This window comes from Ochotona princeps, chromosome 19, assembly GCF_030435755.1.
Source record: "Ochotona princeps isolate mOchPri1 chromosome 19, mOchPri1.hap1, whole genome shotgun sequence".
NCBI classification, from domain to species: domain Eukaryota; kingdom Metazoa; phylum Chordata; class Mammalia; order Lagomorpha; family Ochotonidae; genus Ochotona; species Ochotona princeps.
In genome coordinates, this window is record NC_080850.1 from 42,910,188 (window position 1) to 42,928,986 (window position 18,799).

General features: G+C 48.7%; 1 protein-coding gene across 1 annotated transcript in view; it reads left to right on the forward strand.

Annotated features, from left to right (window-relative positions):
• Nucleotides 1-2,219: 2,219 nt before the first annotated feature.
• CEP120 (centrosomal protein 120) overlaps nt 2,220-18,799 on the forward strand; it is a 57,916-nt gene continuing 41,336 nt past the window's right edge. Inside the window, exons 1-4 of the mRNA XM_058677495.1 lie at nt 2,220-2,420; nt 6,483-6,639; nt 8,428-8,542; nt 10,154-10,295. Of these exons, the coding sequence (XP_058533478.1) occupies nt 2,372-2,420; nt 6,483-6,639; nt 8,428-8,542; nt 10,154-10,295 (463 nt within the window). The 5' untranslated portion in view covers nt 2,220-2,371. The remainder of the gene's footprint in view (nt 2,421-6,482; nt 6,640-8,427; nt 8,543-10,153; nt 10,296-18,799) is intronic.

Below are 18,799 nucleotides of genomic sequence, written 5' to 3' on the forward strand. Positions count from 1 at the left end.
TACTATGGAAGGCAGTTCCTCGGTGAAGTGGAGTGGTTCGTCCAATTTTTCAATGGCTTGAGGTTTTTCTCTGGCATGCCGAGGTCATTTCTACTCTAGCCTTTTAGCATGCTAGACACCCTAACCGAACAGCAAGGCGTACTGACGGGCAGAGCCCGAGTCTTTTATACTCAGGACTGTTCCTGTGCAAATGTAACTGAGCCAGGCCTGGTGACTAAGATGCCACGTACCACATCAGAGGATCCAGGTTCAGTATCCTGACCACAGCTTCCTGCTAATGGGGGAGGAAGTGGCGATGGCTCCCCTAATTGGGTTTTTGTCTGTCACCTCTACCACCCTCACTCCACTTCCTGGCCCCCAAGTCTGACTGCCCCTAGCATGTGGGGAGTGAGTACATGGAAGCTCTCTCTCTCTTTGCCCCTCAAACAAACAAAAACATACAACAATCAAGTGGCATTTACTCTATTTAAGTCTCAGCTAAGAAATCTTCTCTTTTTAATATTCATTTATTCATCATTGGAAAGGTGGATTTACATAGAGAAGGAGAGATAGAAAGATTTTCTATCCACTGGCTCACTCCCCAGGTGCCTACAATGGCCAAAGCTGAGCCGATCCAAAGCCAGGAGCCAGGAGACTCTTCCCAATCTCCCACGCAGGTGCAGGGTCCCAAAGCTTTGGGCAGTTCTGCACTGCTTTCTCAGGCCACAGGCAGGGAGCTGGATGGGAAGTGAAACAGCCAGAGTGTGAATGGGCGCCCATAGGATGAGCCAATTGAGCCGTTACAAACCCCTTCCCTCCCCAGCTTCCTCCCCCCCAACTTCCCCATCTAAGAAATCTCAAGCATTACCCTTTTACAGCTGGAACCCAGGTCGCCCAGTAGGTGAAGGGCAGAGGGAAGTGCCAAACCCAGATCTCCTAGGCAACTTGATGTTGGAGCCCTTTTGGTCTTCATAACAAGGGTCTACCTTTATGAAAAGTGTAATACTAAGTGCTGTTTTGTAACACTGAGTGTCCTTTGCTTGTTGTCACGGATGCGTCCCCTAAACTTTTAAGACGTTATTGTTGTGTTAGCTCTGTCCACAGACGCAATGCTGTATCATAACATGGCTATCACACCAAGAGGGAGGCTTTCATAAACTCTAAGGCATACATGACCAGTCTCCTTAATAATAAAGTGTGGAGGGAAAAAAAAACCCTGCAGGCATGAATTCCCACACTTTAAAAGAAACAAGATATGCCAACCAAACCCATCGCATTGTGGATTTGTTTAGCTCCTGATTTCATTAAAATTATTGGGGGAAAAAGAATTAAACACGCCAAGAAATCTGAGCGCTCGCTGTGTAAGTAATGATATTAAGGAATTAAATTTCGGGTGTAGTAACGGGGTTGTGGTTAACATTGTCAGGTGTACTTTTGTTAAAATATATTTTTATTTTGAATTCTGAATTATGTGGTACAATTTCGTATTGGTTGCGGTCGCCGAGTGTCGCCGTGTTCTCACGGAGGAGCGCGCTGCCTGCCCACGCGCCCCCGTGTCAGGAGAGCCCCAAGAGGCTGCGGAGGAAGCCTGCCCAGCCTCCACATCCGCGCGTCGGCACACAAAAAGCCGAAGCGATGAAGAAAACCCCAAGAGGGGGCCGGGGCCAGCTGGTTTGCGCAGCCGAGGAGGCCGCGGGAGCGAGCGGGCAGGGCTCCACCCCGGTGCGGTGTGTTTGTTTTGAGGCGGATTTCGGAGGTCCAGGAAATTCTCGGGGCGCTGACGTCAGCGCCGCCGGTGAAAGCAGCTCGGCGTCCACCTGAGACTACGCCACGCTCAGCGGCCTCAAGCGGCCGGAAGCGTTGACGGCAGCGGTGCGCCTGCGCGGTCCGGGCCCAGCGACTCGTCCGCCTTTCCCGCTTCGGCTAGCAGGGGGCGCTGTGCGTTACTGAACCGTCAGGGGCGGGAGGCCTCGCGGGCGGAAGGGCGTCCTAGCCGCGCCAGCGCCGGTCTCTATGGCCCCTGGTCCTCCAGCCCCAGCGGAGCACTGGGCCTGAGGGCCTGGTTGCTAGGCGGAAGCGGAGCGCCGCTGAGGCCGCCGCGGCTGCCCGGGCGTTTGAAAAGCAGCAGAGCAGGCGGCAAAAGGCCCTCGGGTGGCGGGCCGGCAGCGGGCCGAGCCTGCGGCGCGGCTTTTGCCTTTTTTGAGGCCGTACAGGGTTCGATCTGGGCGCGCTCAGGCAGCGGCGGGGTCCGGCCTCGTAGCGGGGTCCGGGCGTCGGGGGCCGCGGGCAGGCGGGCGGTGGGCACCGTGCCGGGGCCGCCGGACCACCCGCCTCTCACGCAGAACGTCTGCTCCCGCCTGCAGACCCCGCGTCCGGGCCGCCGAGCGTGATCATGGTCTCCAAGTCCGACCAGCTGCTCATCGTCGTGTCCATCTTAGAAGGTAAGAGACATCTGCCTAAGGGGCTGCCATCTGTGGGTTCGCGGTCTCGGAGCCGTGGCCATTGATAGCAGGCGTTCTCGAGGCAGAGCGAGAGCTGTTAGGGGGGATGGTTTTGGGGGTGACTAGCTGTAGCCCCCAGAGTGTGTGGAAGGGGCGATTTCGCTCAGAAGCTGCGGCGGGTCGTCGGCTTTCAGGTGCAAGCCAACGGGTGTGCCCGGGAGCACGTTCTGGCCGGCGCTCCCCGGGTTAACCCGGCTCCTGTGAGACCCCTGCCAGGGGTGGGTCCCTGGAAGTTTGGTTTGCTGAGCGGAGTGCGTTTTCTGGAGTCCCCCCGGTTCTGACAGCTGATGGGGTGTAGCATGAGTAACGGACTCATCAGTGACTTAGATAAGCGGCTTCCAGCTGGGGGCGTTTCTTTAGCGGCCGTAGGTGCTGAGGAGTTGTTCAGGTATTGCAAATGGGCATTGCAGGCCCGGGACAGAGCAAAGCACCCTGGAGCTGTGGGAGCAGCGAGGCATTCACTTGCTGTTGTGCAGCGCGGGCCGAATGTCGAGGCATTCACTTGCTGTTGTGCAGCGCGGGCCGAATGTCGGGTGACCAAGGTGGCTCCATCCCGACTCCTGCTTGGAGTAGCAGTGATCTCCACAAGGTAGAACGAACGGGTTAAACATGCGATTGCCCGGTTTCAGGTATGGCCAGATGTACTCGGCATACGGTGCAGATCAGCCTCTCAAAGACGGGAAAGCAGGCCGACCTGGTTTTTAACTCAGTAGAGTACTTTGCAAGTTAAAAATGAGCACGTGTATCCATTCTGTTGAATGCCCTGTTTGATTAAGATATGAGGTGAGGCTGGTGTGTACCTCACTTTTCACTGCCTGGCTCCCAGACTTCAGCAGTTAGTGAGGACGCGTTCAGAATCGGGTTTGCAAGGCGTGGGTTTGCTTCCCACAAATCAGGGTCCGTCTTGAGCTACAGAATAGCAAGCGCTGAGAATCTTGCTCTGAGCTAAGGAGGGGGCGCAGTCGTGAGAAGGTAGTGGCCAGGTCCCGTGGCCAGGCCACAGGGGATGCGCCTTTAGCCCAGCTCCTGGGCGGGTGTGTTCTGGAGGCGTTAGAGGCAGGCCGAGAGGGAAGGAAGTGACCATCTTAATGTTGGAGTGTTCCACCTGGAGACCAGCAGCTGCCCTCAGTTGGACCACCATGGACTGCTGAAGTACTGCCGGCTTGAAGCGTGTGTGGGGAGCCTTTCTTCTGCCAAGGGCCATTTGGATATTGCTAAGAGCATTGGCAGACCACACAGCAAGAGCGACGCGGGAATGAGCGGCTGTGGACTTCACTGAATTTCAAGGCACGCCTGTGGTTGTCAGGGCCTGACCAGGTGGTTCCCCCATGCTTCTGTGCATCAGGATGGAAGGGATTTGAGGCGGTGAGCGCAGGGGAGTCGAGTTCGTGTGCAGCGATATGTGGTTTGCTGTGAGAAGGACGGGCCGGCCGGCGCTGTGCATAAGGTGGTGTTTGGGCTGCTTGCTTTCTAGACTCGTACCTTTGTGAAATCTCCTGTGGGTTGATGCGATTGGACGCAGTAGAGGGATGTCAACTCGAATATTTGGATCCCTGCTATCCACACGGAAGAAAAAATCCATAGATTATTCCAGGCTCCTGGCTTCAGCCTGGCCCAGCGTCAGCTGCTGGGGTCACTGCAGACTCTACCAGCGGCTGGAGGAGCTCTCTGTTTCTCTGTCCCTGGCTCTGCTGTTCAAATAGAATGAAAACTAAAATACAGATACGTGATGCAGCTTGTAGCAGGTTTGGTGAGGTGGGGCTAGCTGCAGAGGCTTGGGCAGCAAGTGAGCTTTCGGTAGGGAGTGGTGGAAGAAAGTCAAGCCAGGTGAGTGGACAAGCCAGACTTGCTCAGTAGGACCTGAAGGGGTCAGCAAGGTGAGCAGGAACATCGAGGTCCGAGGTCACCTGGGCCACTGGGAATGAATGAGGCCAGCTGGCAGCACGTTGCTCAGCGGTTGCTTGCTTGAGCTCACTTTCATAGCATCGTGCAGGCAGCCCTGGAGGCACGGTGTTGGTGTCGGTTGAGTTGCTGCTACAAACACCTAAACCAGTGTGGTGCGCGCCAGAGGACTCTGCTGTGTTTGTGCTTCCATTCATGGCAACGTGCGTGACGCTGGCCAGGAGCTGGGGATTGCTTGTCGTCTGGCCTGCCTTCTGCGTCCCCAGATGTTGTTGCTGTGGCAGGAGTTGCACACAGACTTTCAAAGGGAGGAGTTTGCGTTGTCAATGCCTCGGTGAGGGGCCTTCGTGAGCCATGGTGACCACTTTAGTTCCTGATTGCTCGATGGTTCCTGCCTTTCCGGAAACATCTCCTGCCCCTCGTACTGTCTCAAGACAATTTTTCAGAAATGAAAAGTCTTACAGGATAGTGTCTGTGCGTCTTGAACGTGGGCATATGTGGCTCTCTGTGGGAGACATCTTGTCTGCCTTTCTAGTCTCTTCTACCTTAGATATTCCCCACTGTTCAGCTGTAGCCAGTGTTTGCCGTTTCTTTACAGTGCTTCTAGAAATGCCCAGGAGTTGAAAGACCCTGACTGAGTTTGTACCTTGTGCAAGACCGGGGCTGTGTCCCAGGTCCCAAGGGCGAAGACACAGGGTTTGTGTTCGTGGTGTATTGAATGGCGTCGGGGTGATGCAGGCTCAGCGGGTCTGGCCACACAACCTCAGTTTTGAAGCTTGTTGGTGGTTGGTTATCTGACACGGGAGTCTGGCAGAAACTACAAATTCTTTGCCAAATGTCAGGTTTGTTGGGGATGTTCGTTACTGATCTTAGAGCAGCAGAAATGAGGTTTGAGGGCTTCTGGGAGGGCTCATGGGGAGAGCATGGCTGTGGGTGCTAGGGCTGTGGGGGCAGAGCTCAGGTGGGAGCCAGGCGTGGCGCTCTTGAGGTGTGCTGGTCTGGTGGGTTCTAAACTCCTCTTGGAAGACTCAACGCAAGATTCTTAGTGCCCTGCTTGGTGGTGGTTAGCTGTTTTCAGGGTTTTTTTTTTGTTTGTGTTTTCCCATTAGACCTGCAGTTCCTTGAAGGTAAAAATCTTTTTTTTTTTTTAACGATTTATTTATTTATATCGGAAAGGCAGATCTATGGAGAGAGGAGAGACAAAGGTCCTCCATCCGCTGGTTCACCTAGCAATGGCTAAAGCTGAAGTGATCCTAAGCTGGGAGCCAGGATCTTCTTGGGGGTCGTACAAGTACAAGGTTACCATCCTACCCTGGTGTCCCAGGCGTAAGCAGGGAGCTGGATGGGAAGTGGAGTGGCTGGAACCCAAATTGGTATCTGTAAGGGAGAATGAGCCGGTTGAGCCATCCCACTGACCCATCGTCTGAGCTGAAGCTGATGCTGAATATGCCTGCACTGAAACACTGAGGTCATGGGGCTAGCTAGTAGGAATGAGAAGTGACATGCGCATAGAATATTTGGCTATTTGTTCATAACATGACATTGTTGTTGAATATAGTGAGTTGGCTAATGTGTGCTGCTTTTTCTTTAGCTCATTTGGAAAATAATCCTGAGTGAGTTATCAGGAAAATTCGGACGCAGGCCGTTTTGTCTTCTGCTGTGCTTTCTGAGATCTTGAGGCAGCTGTTCTGTAAGAAGTACAGCCCGTAGTACTGTCGAAAGTTAGGGCCCTCCCACGTGTCACTCTGACATTGTAAATCGTAGTGAGATCAGTCATGCTCAAGACTGTGAGCCCGGGACAGTGCCAGTGAACCCGCCGGAGATCTGGGTAGAAGCCGAGGGACCACCTGAGGCCAACCGGAGCATTCGCCCTGTGAGCGGGATCCCAAGGGGCTTAGGGCACCTTAAAGTTTGAGAAGGACTAGTCAGTAGCTTTCAGTCTCACATTTCTGGTACTTTTTAAATCTGGGAGTGCGTAAGGGAGGTGTTTTCAGGAATGTGTGCCAAGTCACCACCTTGGGTCTCTGAGAAGTGCATGCTTAGTGATCTTGGGGTTGTTCTCGGGCACTTCGGTTCATCTGCACAGTCTTGTCTCTCCAGGTCGCCATTTTCCCAAACGTCCAAAGCATATGCTTGTGGTGGAAGCCAAGTTCGATGGAGAGCAGCTGGCCACTGATCCTGTGGACCACACCAACCAGCCAGAGTTTGCTACAGAGTTGGCCTGGGAGATTGACAGGAAGGTGCTCCACCAGCACAGGTGACTGTCGCTTAAATGAACATCTTCATTGGTCTCCTCAGGCTGTTAGAAAAAATAGCTTCTGTCTTGCTAGTTCATACTAACAATTATACTTGTTTTTTAATATGCCAGGGAATTTTTCCCTAGTACTGTACCTTGAAATTTCATTTTGAATATCATAACTAGTATTTATTATTTACTCTTATTCAACATCAGTACTACTGTTTGTCCCGTGTTACGGCTGAGGACACGGAGGCCTGAGGTCAAGTGCCTTACCTCTGTCGGTGAGCTGTGTGTGGCAGAGCAGTCTGTCCAGCTCGGAGCTCACAGTTGGAGCTGCTGCGTGATGCCATTGGTGTTTCTGTCCTGCGAATGTGTGAGTTGGAACATACCCTAGCAGTGCCTCGATCTTCCCACCTGGTGTTAAGTGTGGGCTGGGATTCATTGCTGTGACTGGCAAGTCATTCATGATGTAGCTGCCTGACTTGGAAGTCATGTAAAGAGGTTTCCAGTGAAAATTAAAGTAATAATATAAGGATTTCATGAAGCAGGAGCATTAAAAAACAATATCAAAAAATCACAACAAAACCTAAAACACCGTGCATGGATTTTAGACTTTTTTTTTGCCTCCGAATAGGCTTGCTGTTTAGTCCCATTTTCCATGGGCTTTTTAAAGACCCCTGTGTGAAGGATTCTTTCCTAATTGATTTAGTATTTGATTTTAGCAGATACTTTATTAGTATGTAAAATACACTTGAAGCTGCAGCATGTAATCTTTTTATGACTCAGTGACCAGAAGCCGGCAAGAATAGCAATAGTTTTTATTAAAGGCTTGCAAATATATTTCCTTTTAGGAAGCAATCATAGCACTGATAAATCAAAGGAGGAAGTTGTTGCTTTATCAGTTGGTTGGGTTTTTTTGTTTTTTTTTGAGGGGGTCATGTATTCGTTGAGAAGATCAAAATGTTGCTTTTCCTTACAGCAGTATCCGATGTATGGGCTTAGCTCGGTGCTGTGATGACATGATGGGGCCTGGGTCTGTGCTGTGTCAGGACAGGTGGTGCCACTGTGAGTGCTGTAGGCCAGAGGGTGATCGGATCCGTGGAGCCTGTGAGCAAGTCTGAAGTGCTCGCACTGAAAGCAGGCTCAGCTCTGTGCCCAGTTGAGGACTCTGAGTACAAAACATACTGATGCTGTGCTAGTGAATGCACTTAGCATTACGTGGGTCGCAATGAATTATTAACTCATATTTTAAACAAAAAATGGTTAAAAGCTCATGTGTATTACAAAAGCTGAAAGAACAGAGTGAGGCGCCCGCTCTGTGGCACCTGGCTAGGTGAGTCTGGCGGCGGCATCCTGTTACAGGCTCTGCCTCTGGTCTAACACCGTGATTAGGCACCTGGGCAGTCGGCAGAGGGGGCCCAAGTGCCTGGGAGCCCAGGTGCAGGTCCAGGTTCTGGGGTCAGCCTCGCCTCGCCTCGCCTCGCCTCGCCTCACTCCCTGGGCGGTGAAGCAGAGAATGGAGGTTCAGTCACCTCCTGACTGACGTGAAAATGCACAGCTCTGTAAAAGACATTGTGCCAGATGGGAACTTTAGATTGGGCAAACTAAGATTTGGACGTTTTGAATGTAACTTGGCAGTTGGATAAGTAGATATTAGCAATATTTCTTAGGCTAGAGATTCTGTGTTTCCTGTCTGTAAAAATTTCATTATTTTGATAATCAGGCATTTTTTTTTTTCCAAGGCTGATATGAAGTCAAGTCAATATAAGCAGACGCACTTTGTTTACTGTAATTGCAATGTTGCAGGTTACAGCGTACACCTATCAAACTTCAGTGTTTCGCCCTGGATCCTTTATCTTCTGCCAAAGAAACCATAGGTTACATTGTTTTGGACTTAAGGACTGCTCAGGAAACTAAGCAGGTATGGAGCGTTGATGGCTTGTGAATGGTCATGTTACCCATTCTTTATTTTCAGTAGTTACCACATCGAGGATGGTTCACAGACTCACCTGCACTCAATGTCTTAGCTCACAGTTCTCACACTTGTCATCATTGCTTTGATCACAAATTCTTTCTCCAAGAAACTTGTCCCCGAACCCAAAAGTCTGAAAATGGCTTGCCTTCCCTACACTGACCCAAAGGGCCTGATTAGGCCCGTGATGTTTCCCTTAAAGCAGTTGCTTCCTGCAGCAGGCGTGTCTGGGAGGCGAGGCGGCGGTCAACGTGTGCCCAGGATGCCGGGCCCCGAGGGAGGGCGTCAGGAAAGAGGCTGCCTCTGCGAGCTGGGCACTCCTGCCTGGCACAGGGCAGGAGCCTGGGTCAGCATGTGCCCAGGATGCTGTGTCCCGAGGGAGGGCATCAGGAAAGAGGCTGCCTCTGCGAGGCCGGGCACTCCTGTCTGGCACAGGGCAGAAGCCTGGGTCTCTGCGGAGTTCAAGGCAATCATCTCATGGAGTCCAGGTGCCCTCGCGCTTGCGCTCTCCTGAGCACCAGCAGAGCTGGACCTGGCCTGGTGGAAGAGTTCAAAGTCAGAATAAAGTGACTTGAGAGAGAGTATCTCCAAAAAATCCAGACTTGTTTTTGCAAATTATACAACAGAAAAAAATCTGGTGACTACTAAAATGCTTTTTTTCTTGGCTTATATTTTAAAATTCTATAATACTAATCACCAAAAAGTAGAACAATAAACTGTATTCATTAAGCCCTACCTGGTATTTTCCTTATCGGACATGCCTTAGACATGAAGCTGCGGTTTTTGGTTTTCATGTGACACTGGTCGGGGAGGAGGGCTCCTTCCAGGAAGCTCAGTGGCATTGTCTGAGCTGCCTGGTGCAGGGACCGAGCCGGGTTAGTGGGAGCCTCTCGGTGGCATTGTCTGAGCTGCCTGGTGCAGGGACCGAGCCGGGTTAGTGGGAGCCTCTCGGTGGCATTGTCTGAGCTGCCTGGTGCAGGGACCGAGCCGGGTTAGTGGGAGCCTCTCGGCTTCGCCAGGACAGCTGTGGTCACAGACTGTGTTCCTCCAGGAACAGGCCTTTGTTCCAGTGGCAGCCACGTGCTGGCTCAGCACCCAGGGCTGCACCTGGGGACCTGCACTGGTGGTTTGCACTTAACACTGAGATTGTCTTTTGTTAATTCAGTATAAACAGAATAAAGCAGAAGTTGGCAGGAAGAACATGCATCATGAGATGTGAGAAATTATGGAGGAGAGAAACAGAAAGCTGCAGATTTGCCGCTTCGGGGTGAAGTGAGGTTGGGGCTGTGCGGGTTAAGATAGACACGTGTGTTCTCCTCACTGGTTTGCCTGTTGGAGCGTGGGCAAGCCAGCAGCAAAGTCCAAACTTGGATGCAGTTTTTTTCAGGGGAACATTGAGTTCGAGGCTTCCTAAGCAGGTTTCATTTCTTTGAAATTGTGGGAGTTTATGTTTTAAAAGAGAAAGTGGTTGAAAAATGACAGCGTATTTATCAGAACCTTACCTACATTTCCAGTCCTTGTTTTATCTTTCAATTAAGGAGTTTTGTTGTTACTCTCCAGGCACCAAAATGGTACCAGTTGCTGAGTAATAAATACACGAAATTCAAGTCGGAGATCCAGATCAGCATCGCTTTGGAGACGGATACGAAGGCGCCGGTCGCTAGCCTGAAAGCAAAGGGAGCCCCGCCCCGGGATGGCAAAGGTCGGCACAGTTTTCTGGAACATTCCTGTTTGAACTAGAACTGTAAGAAAGGGTGGCACACATTGTAATGTCACAGGCGTGTAGCACTGGACACTCCTAGCTCTCACTTGTATGTCTTCCTCCGTTCAGTACATAATCCAACACAGCAGGACTGAGCACTGTTTTTGAGAATTGCTACTTAGAAATATTTTCTTTGTGGAAGAAGTGCAGAAAAGCTCAAAATGATACTTTAACTCGACTGTAATTTAGAAAGAAAAAAAAAACTGATTTCTCCCTCCCCCCAAAGCATTTTTAGTTCCCAACAAAATTGAATGGAACCTGGGTCCGGCACGACAGCGTAGCAGTTAAAGTCCTTGCCTTGAACTTGCCGGGACCCCATATGGGCACTGGTTCTAATCCTATGGCCCCGCTTCCCATCCAGCTCCCTGCTTGTGGACTGGGAAAGCAGTCAAGGACAGCCCAAAGGTTTGGGACCCTGCACCTGCGTGGGAGACCCGGAAGAGGCTCCTGGCTTTGGATTGGCTCAGCTTTGGCTGTTGTGGCTGCTTGAGGAGTGAACCATCAGATGGAAGATCTTCCTCTCTGTCTTCTCTTCCTCTCTGTATATCAGCCTTTCCAATAAAAATAATAAATCTTTAAAAAAAAAATTGAATGGAACCTGCCAAGCGTTCCTCTACCCCCGCTTCTTCCCACAGTGTCCCTGCTGTGAGCATCTTGGCACCAGGGTCAGGGGTGATTGATAAAGCCACACTGAGACATCAAGACCACGAAGTGTATGGTTGACATTAGCGCCCACTCTGGGTTTTGATACCTGTGTCATGGTGTGTGTTTCCTGTTGTGACAGAACCCAGAATATCTAACGCCTCTTCTGCCTCCTGCTCGGGGAACTCTTGTTGCCCCGAGCCCTGGCCAGTGAAGCTGGCTCCCGTGATTGAGCGCCTGGTCAGCATCGTTTGTCCCTATAGACTTCAGGGTCACATCGTCAGTACCTATAAAGTAACTTGGCAGGATTTTGATTGGGAATGCTTGAATCTAGATTAAGTTGAGATCTCATATCTTATCAGAACTGTCCATTTGTGTAGTTCTTTGATTTGTCTCATCAGAATTTTGTAACTTAACTACAAATAGATCTTGTACATATTTTGCGAAATGTATGTATTAGTTTTAGGAGTGTAGATATAAATGATAATGTGTTTTCGTTCCAAGATCTACTTACTTCATGCTCTTTCCTGATCTTTAACAATGTTTCACCGTTCTCATAATTAGGTATGATGTTAGCCGTGGGGTATTTGTAGATATTTGTGATCAGCTGGAGAAGGTTGCCCTGTAATCCTGTGTCCTGAGAACAGACAGCATGAGTGGCTGATGCTTTGATGACGTCGGTGGCTAGCTGAAAGCTGCGTCAGCTTGCATGCCTGGCGTAAATCCCTGCTTGATCCGGGAGCACTCCCATCGTTCTTCTTACACTTTTCAGTGGGTTCCTTGCAGGTGTTTTACACGTCGGAGTGTGTTCCTAAGGGACTTTCTTGGCTCATTTTGTTGCTGTTGACGTTAACGTTGTTGATTTTTGGTGCAACGGCTTGTTCATGTTTTCTAAGAGATTGCAATTTGAAGAAGCTGTTAACAAGTTAGGTTGTTACAAGTTTGGTTTTTACAAGTTTGGTTGAACCTGCCAGTAAACCTGTCTGAGCCTGCATTCTGTTTTGAGTGTTTATTAGGTATTTAATTTTGTTAATAGAGACAGACTTGTTTAGATGGTTTATTTTTTGTGTATGAGTTTTTGCATAAGTTGTCTTTTGAGGAACTTGTTCATTTTATCAGGTTATCAAGTGTGGGCGAACAACTTGTTCTTGGCGTTTCTTAATTATCCCTTAATATCTCTGGGCTCTGTAATGGTGCCCCGTCTTTTATTTCTGATAAAACTTTACTGTTTTTATTTACCAGTTTTTTTCACTACACTAGCTTTTTGTTCACTTTTCTCTCTTGATTCTTATTTCCAGTTTTATTGATCTCTCTTCCTTGCTTTGAACTTAACTGTCCTTGTTTTTCTAATTTTCTAAGGTGGCATTTGGGATGACTGATTTTAGCTTTTTCGTCTTCTGTGATGTATTCCTGTGCATTCAGTGCTATACACTTCCTTAGGACATTGTCTTCATTATATGGCACAAAGCTTGCTATTGTTATCTTCATTTACTTGATGCTAATTCTTAATTTCTTGATTTCTTGTGCAATTTCTTCTTTGGCTTACAAATTATTAATTGGTGTGTATATATATATTTTTTACTTATACTGAAGAAGCATATATACAGAGAAAAGGAGAAACAGATCTTCCATCTGCTGATTCACTCCCCAAGTGGCCACAAGGGCCAGAGCTGAGCCCATCCACAGCCAGGAGCCTCCTCTGGATATTCCTCGTGGGTGTGGGGTCCCAAGGCGTTGGGCCATCCTGTTCTGCCTTCCCAGGGCACAAGCAGGGAGCTGGATGGGAAGTGGCGCAGGCGGGATATGAACCAGTGCCTACATAGGATACTGGCACATGCAAGGCAAGGGGCCATATTTCTTAATATTCAAGTATTTGGAGATTTTTCTAGTTGTTTGTTGGTTTTTGACTTCATTTCATTGGGATCTGAGAGCAAACATTGTGTGATTACTAAGCCTTTCAGTGTGTCTAGGTGTGTTTTATTGCCCAGAATAAGGTCTGTCTTGGTAAATATCCATCTGAATGTGAGAGGAAAGTTAATGCTGTTCTTGGACGAAGGAGTCTGTAGATTTCCCTAGAGTGCGGTTGTTTGATGGCATTGTTGAGTCCAACTAAGTTTGTACTGATTTTCCACCTCCTAAATCTGCCCATTTCTGAGAAAGGCGTGTGCAAGTTTTCAGCTAGAATAACGGATCAGACTGTTTGTCCTTGCGGTTTTATTGGATTTTGCCTCATTTTGGTACTTTACGTTGTTAGATCATCTTGGTGAAATTTCCTAACAACTCCACTTTCTTTGATTAATGGTTGACATGGTGTGTCTGTGATCTGTGTTTGTTTTTACAGTCACTTTGGGTTCTTGCAGACAATTTGCAGTGTGTGTGTGTGTATGTGTGTGTGTGTGATCTGACGGTCTTTGTCAGCGGCTCCTGCCGGACGACTGTGCCTGGTGGTTTGCCAGGGCCCTCGCCTCTGAATCCCACTCACCAACCCAGCTCCGCTGGAACACCTCAGGCATTGGGGAGCCTTCTGCACACACTCAGACCTCAGCAGCACGTGTTCAGACTGTTGTCACTGGACTAATGGCAACCGTGTTGATTTCCTGTTGCCCTTTTCTCATGTTGCATTCTTTTTATGGTTTTAGTTGTATGCTTTCATTTTCTTTCTTGGCATGTCACTTGTATGTTTGTGTTTTTACAGTAGTTTCCCCATAGTTTTTTCTGTGTTGCTTTATGGAAACAAAGTGTTAATACCTTCCTCATGCTTTTAAAATCGTTTCTTCATTTAACTTGCTGGTAAACACAAGTACGGATAGACACACAAGTATAATTAACTAAGTTGTTGCTATTTTGGAGGAACGATTAGATCAGTTAAGAGTTAAACATACTGGGCCCAGCATGGTGGACTAGCAGCTAAAGCCCTCACCTTGAACATGACTGGATTCCATATGGGCGCCAGTTCTAATCCCAGCAGCCCCGCTTCCCATCCAGCTCCCTGCTTGCGGCCTGGGAAAGTGGTGGAAGATGGCCCAAGGTTTTGGGACCCTTACCCGCGAGGGAGACCCGGAAGATGCTCTGGGCTCCTGGCTTTGGATAGGTTTAGCTCTGGTCATTGTGGTTACTTGGGGAGTGAATCATCGGATGTAGGATCTTCCTCTCTGTCTCTCCTCCTCTCTGTATATCTGACTTTGCAGTAAAAATAAATCTTTTTTTTTAAAGTACTATTCCCTTCCATATAATTGTTCTTCAATACCTTGATAAGTAGAGGTGCAGAGGGTGAGGCAGAGAGCGTTTGCACCCCTAGGTTCACTCCCCAGATGGTCACAAGAGCTTGAGCTACGCCAGTCCAGAGCCATAAGTTTCTTCCAGGTGTCCCGTGGGTCACCTTCCTTTGCCTTCTTGGGTGCATTAGCAGGTAGCTGAATCAGAAAGGGAATAGCTGGGACTAGAACCCACAGCCACCTGGGGTGCCAGTGCTGCAGGTAGCATTCTTACCTGCTGTGCCACAACTCCGGCCCCAGTGCTGTCTGCTTCTTTTCATACATCCTGGTTTCTGACTTCCGTCACTTCCTTTTCTCTGTGGAATGGCTTTTAAATTTGCCTCACAATGGAGGACTCCTGGCACCAAATCCCTTCACTGATAGTTTGTCTCAGAATGTTTATTTCTCGCTCACTTTTACAGGGTCCTCCACTAGGCACAGATTTCTAAGTTTTGGGGTTTTTCTCTCAAAATTTTGAACACTTTACTATTATCATTATCTGTATGCTTTCTGGAAAGTTAGGTGTAATTCTTATCTTTGGTCCTGAGGTTGCTGACTCTGTAGTTTGCTGTCTGAGGTTTGTTTGGTATTCTGGTATTCTCATTACATGTTTCTTACACATGTTATAGTTGCCTTCTGTTGTGTATTTTGTGTGCGTGTTGTCTCTTTGCTTTCTGGGTTTGGAGATTTCTGTCATAACCTCACCAGCCCCTGGCTGCTAGTGAACCTATGAACCTTCATTTCTGTTGGGATGAGGAAGAGAGGCAGAGAACTCTTCGTACCAGATCAGTCCCCACATGCCGGCCAGCGCTGGCCCAGAGCTGAAGTGGAGAGCTGGGAGCTTGGTCTCCACCTCCCTTGTTGGGCGTGGAGACGTAACCACTGAATGTGCAGGAACAGGAACCAGAGCTGGGAGGCAGACCAGGATTCAGTCTGTCTCCTGCCGGAGGCTGTGGGCAGCCCAAGCCGTGTCCTGCTTGCTGGGCTGGCAGTCGGCAGTTCACAATTGAAGTTGTTCCTGTCTCTCTCCAGGGCCTTGAAATGTTAAGACTGCAGGTTAGTTCATTTCTAGGTCGTGTCTGGACTTGAAGTTGACTGTATCTGCACGTAGTTGTTGCTTCTTTGTGGATGCCTCCTGTCGGGTGTTGCATGGTTTTCATTTGTAGCTGTCACTAATGAGGCTCATGCTGACTCCTTGATTATTGTGCTGTGTGGCCGTATTCTCAAGGACTAGTCTCTCTCTCTCTCTCTCTCTCTCTCGCTCTCTCGCTCTCTCGCTCTCTCGCTCTCTCTTTCTTTCTCTCTTCTTTGTAATAACCTTTTGTAGGGCAGAAATGTGAAACTATGAAAGTATTTTGTTCCTTATTTGACCTTTAATTTATTCATCTGTACTGGATATATACAGTTCTCTCCTTTTCAATCTTTTTAAACCTTTTTCTGTGTCTTTTGTCTTAGATGGGGTAGACCCATCAGGCTGCTTCAGATTCCTTCAATTCTTTGAACTTTTTCCTACTTTTTTGCATGGGAAGATGCTTCAGGTTTGTGGTGAATGTGCCCTTCACAGCCCTGGGCTCAGCAGATCGTGTAGGGAGTCCTGATTCCCTCTGGTGAGGAGTGACTTTTAGAAGAAAAACCTCCGGTTCCTGGTGTGTCCGTGCCTGCTGGGTGTCACTGCTCATGTCCTGGCAGGAGACAGAGAGTGTAGTCACGTGCATATGTGTGTGTGTGTGAGGATATTTCAAAAAGACTAGAAAAGTGTAGTTAAAAGGCAAGTTTATTTTGATATATAAGAAATCTGTACGTTATTTTTTGTAATGCACATTTTCCATGAACTGATGAAAACTGCCTCCTGTGTATAGGCCTCAAAACAGTTTTGCACCAGAATACTTATCTTTATACAGTTTCATTTCCTGCAAACTTTCTGAAGTACCTGCAGAAACATATGTGCATGTGTACATATATGTAATGTATTTTTTTTAAAGGTTTATTTTTATAGGAAGGGCAGATTTACAGAGAAGGGGCAAAGCTCTTCCATCCGCTGGTTCACTCCCGAATGGCTGCAGTGGCTGGAGCTGAGCTGATCCGAAGCCAGGAGCCAGGAATCTCCTCTGGCTCCCACGTGTGCAGAGTCCCAAGGCCTTGGGCCGTCCTCCACTGCTGTCCCAGGTCATAAGCAGGGAACTGGATGGGAAGTAAAGCAACCAGGACATAAACTGGCGTGCATATGGGATGTTGGTGTTTGCAAGGGAAGGATTAGCCAATTGAGCCTTTGCTCCAACCCCTATATATGTAGTGTCTTAGCCCATTTTGTGCTGAATTCATAAAGAGTGCTTAATTCATAAAAAGATAAGTTTATTTCTTCTAGTTGTAGAGGGTAAGAATTTCAAGATCAAAGCACTGGCATCTAGTAAGGGCCCCTTTCCTATGTCCTCACATGACAAAATGCCAGAGGGGGAGAGGAACTTGCTTAAGTCTAATGAAGGCACCGGGGTGTCCTCCTCAGCTCGTCATGTCTTCATCATCACGCCGTCAGTGTGGCTGTTGCAGCTGTCGAGCCTGGGGGGGTTATATTCAACCATAGCATGACCGCACACTTCTCTGTGCTGGACAGCTGGAAAACATCGTTGCCTTCCCTTTCGTCCCCGCATCTCGGTGTGTTCTGGTTTGCTCCCTCTCCTGTGTGTAGCTTCCTTCCTTAAAAGTGAACTTCTTTTTCTTTTTTTTTAAAGATTTATTTATTTTATTACAAAGTCAGATATACAGAGAGGAGGAGAGACAGAGAGGAAGATCTTCCATCCGATGATTCACTCCCCAAGTGAGCCGCAACAGGCCGATGCGCACCGATCTGAAGCCGGGAACCTGGAACCTCCTCCGGGTCTCAGCGGGTGCAGGGTCCCAATGCATTGGGCCGTCCTCAACTGCTTTCCCAGGCCACAAGCAGGGAGTTGGATGGGAAGTGGAGCTGCCGGGATTAGAACCGGCGCCCATATGGGATCCCGGGACTTTCAAGGCGAGGACTTTAGCCGCTAGGCCACGCCACTGGGCCCTAAAGTGAACTTCTATTGGCCTTACCTTGATTACAGTCTTAATGGCCGACACTGGGCTAAGAGTTTGACTTTCTTTCATGTGGTCTTCTCAAGGATGATGGAAGAGCTCCGACGTACTACTATAGTGACAACTGAGATTAGATTCTTGTCTCTGTAACTCGTGTTTGATTATCTACCACTGCAGCACAAGCAGCTGTCGTGCTGTTTGTTAACTCCTAGGAGAGGGCTGTGTCTCCATAGCATGTACACTTTGACAAACTGTAAATTGTCCTCCAGTAGCTTATACTGCTTGTATACCTACAGGCATCGAGTGTGTTCACTTTCCTGCATTCTCACCAACAGAGGATGTTATGCTTAGTTGTGTAAGAAATTTGTTTTTAAGATTTATTTATTTTCATTCGAAAGGCAGGTTTTACAAAGTGAGAAGGCGAGAGAGAGATCTTGCATCTGCTGGTTTATTCCCAAAATGACCACAGTGACCGGAACTGAGCACAAAACAAAGCTAGGAGCCGAGAGCTTCTTCCAGGTCTCCTTTGTGGGTGCAGAGTCTCAGGGCCTCGGGCCGGCGTCCTGTACTTACTAGGCACTAAGGCGAGAGCTGCATCAGAAGTGGGGCCCGGGACATGAACTGCTGCCCAGGTGGGGATGCTGGCACCACAGGACGGGTGTTGGTGTGCTGCACACCAAATGACCCCAACATTTTGTTAAAGTTAATTTATTTGAAAGGCCAAAAAATCTTCCATTCTGTGGTTCAGTCCTCAAATGCACAGTGACCAAAGATGGACCAGTCTTGAAGCCAGGAGCCAGACACTGAGTCCAGATCTCCCATCATGTTGGCAGGGACCCAAATACTTCAACCATCACCGCTGTCCCTAGGGTGTCAGGCGGACTGTAATGTGGAGCTGACTCTGCCTTGGACCGATGCGCCGCAGTGTGGAATGCAGCCATCCTGAGTGATGCCTCGGCTGCTGTGTCAGTTGCTGCGTACACACACACACACACACGTGCATGCCCCACCTTTTGATCACTTAGGGAAACCATTAACTTTCCAGTCTCGTCATACTGACATGCTTTGGTTAGGTTAAGTTGGACTGTTCTGAGGCCGTAGGGAAGTGAAAGGTAGGAATCAAGGCGAGCCGTGGTGATCCAGCCTCCGCCCATCCCTGCAGCCGCCTCTCTTAGTCCCGCCTCCCCCTGTACACCTGTTTGCGTTTTCCACCCACCAGTTGTTTTTCTCATGTTTGTGCACATTGCTTGCCATCTGTAATTCTCCTCTATTCCCTTTTTGGTTGCTTTTTTCTTAACCATGTATCTGACTCCATCTTCACTTCCTGGTACAGATTCAGTTGGTGATTCAATTGTGATTTCTTAAATGACGTTTTAAAATGTGTCCTCTTTCAGAGTGACAATGTATATACAGAGACAATAGGTATCTTAGAAATAGCTATCTTCGGAGGGTATGTAAGAAATTTGAAAATTTGGTTAGAATCTTCACTGTTTC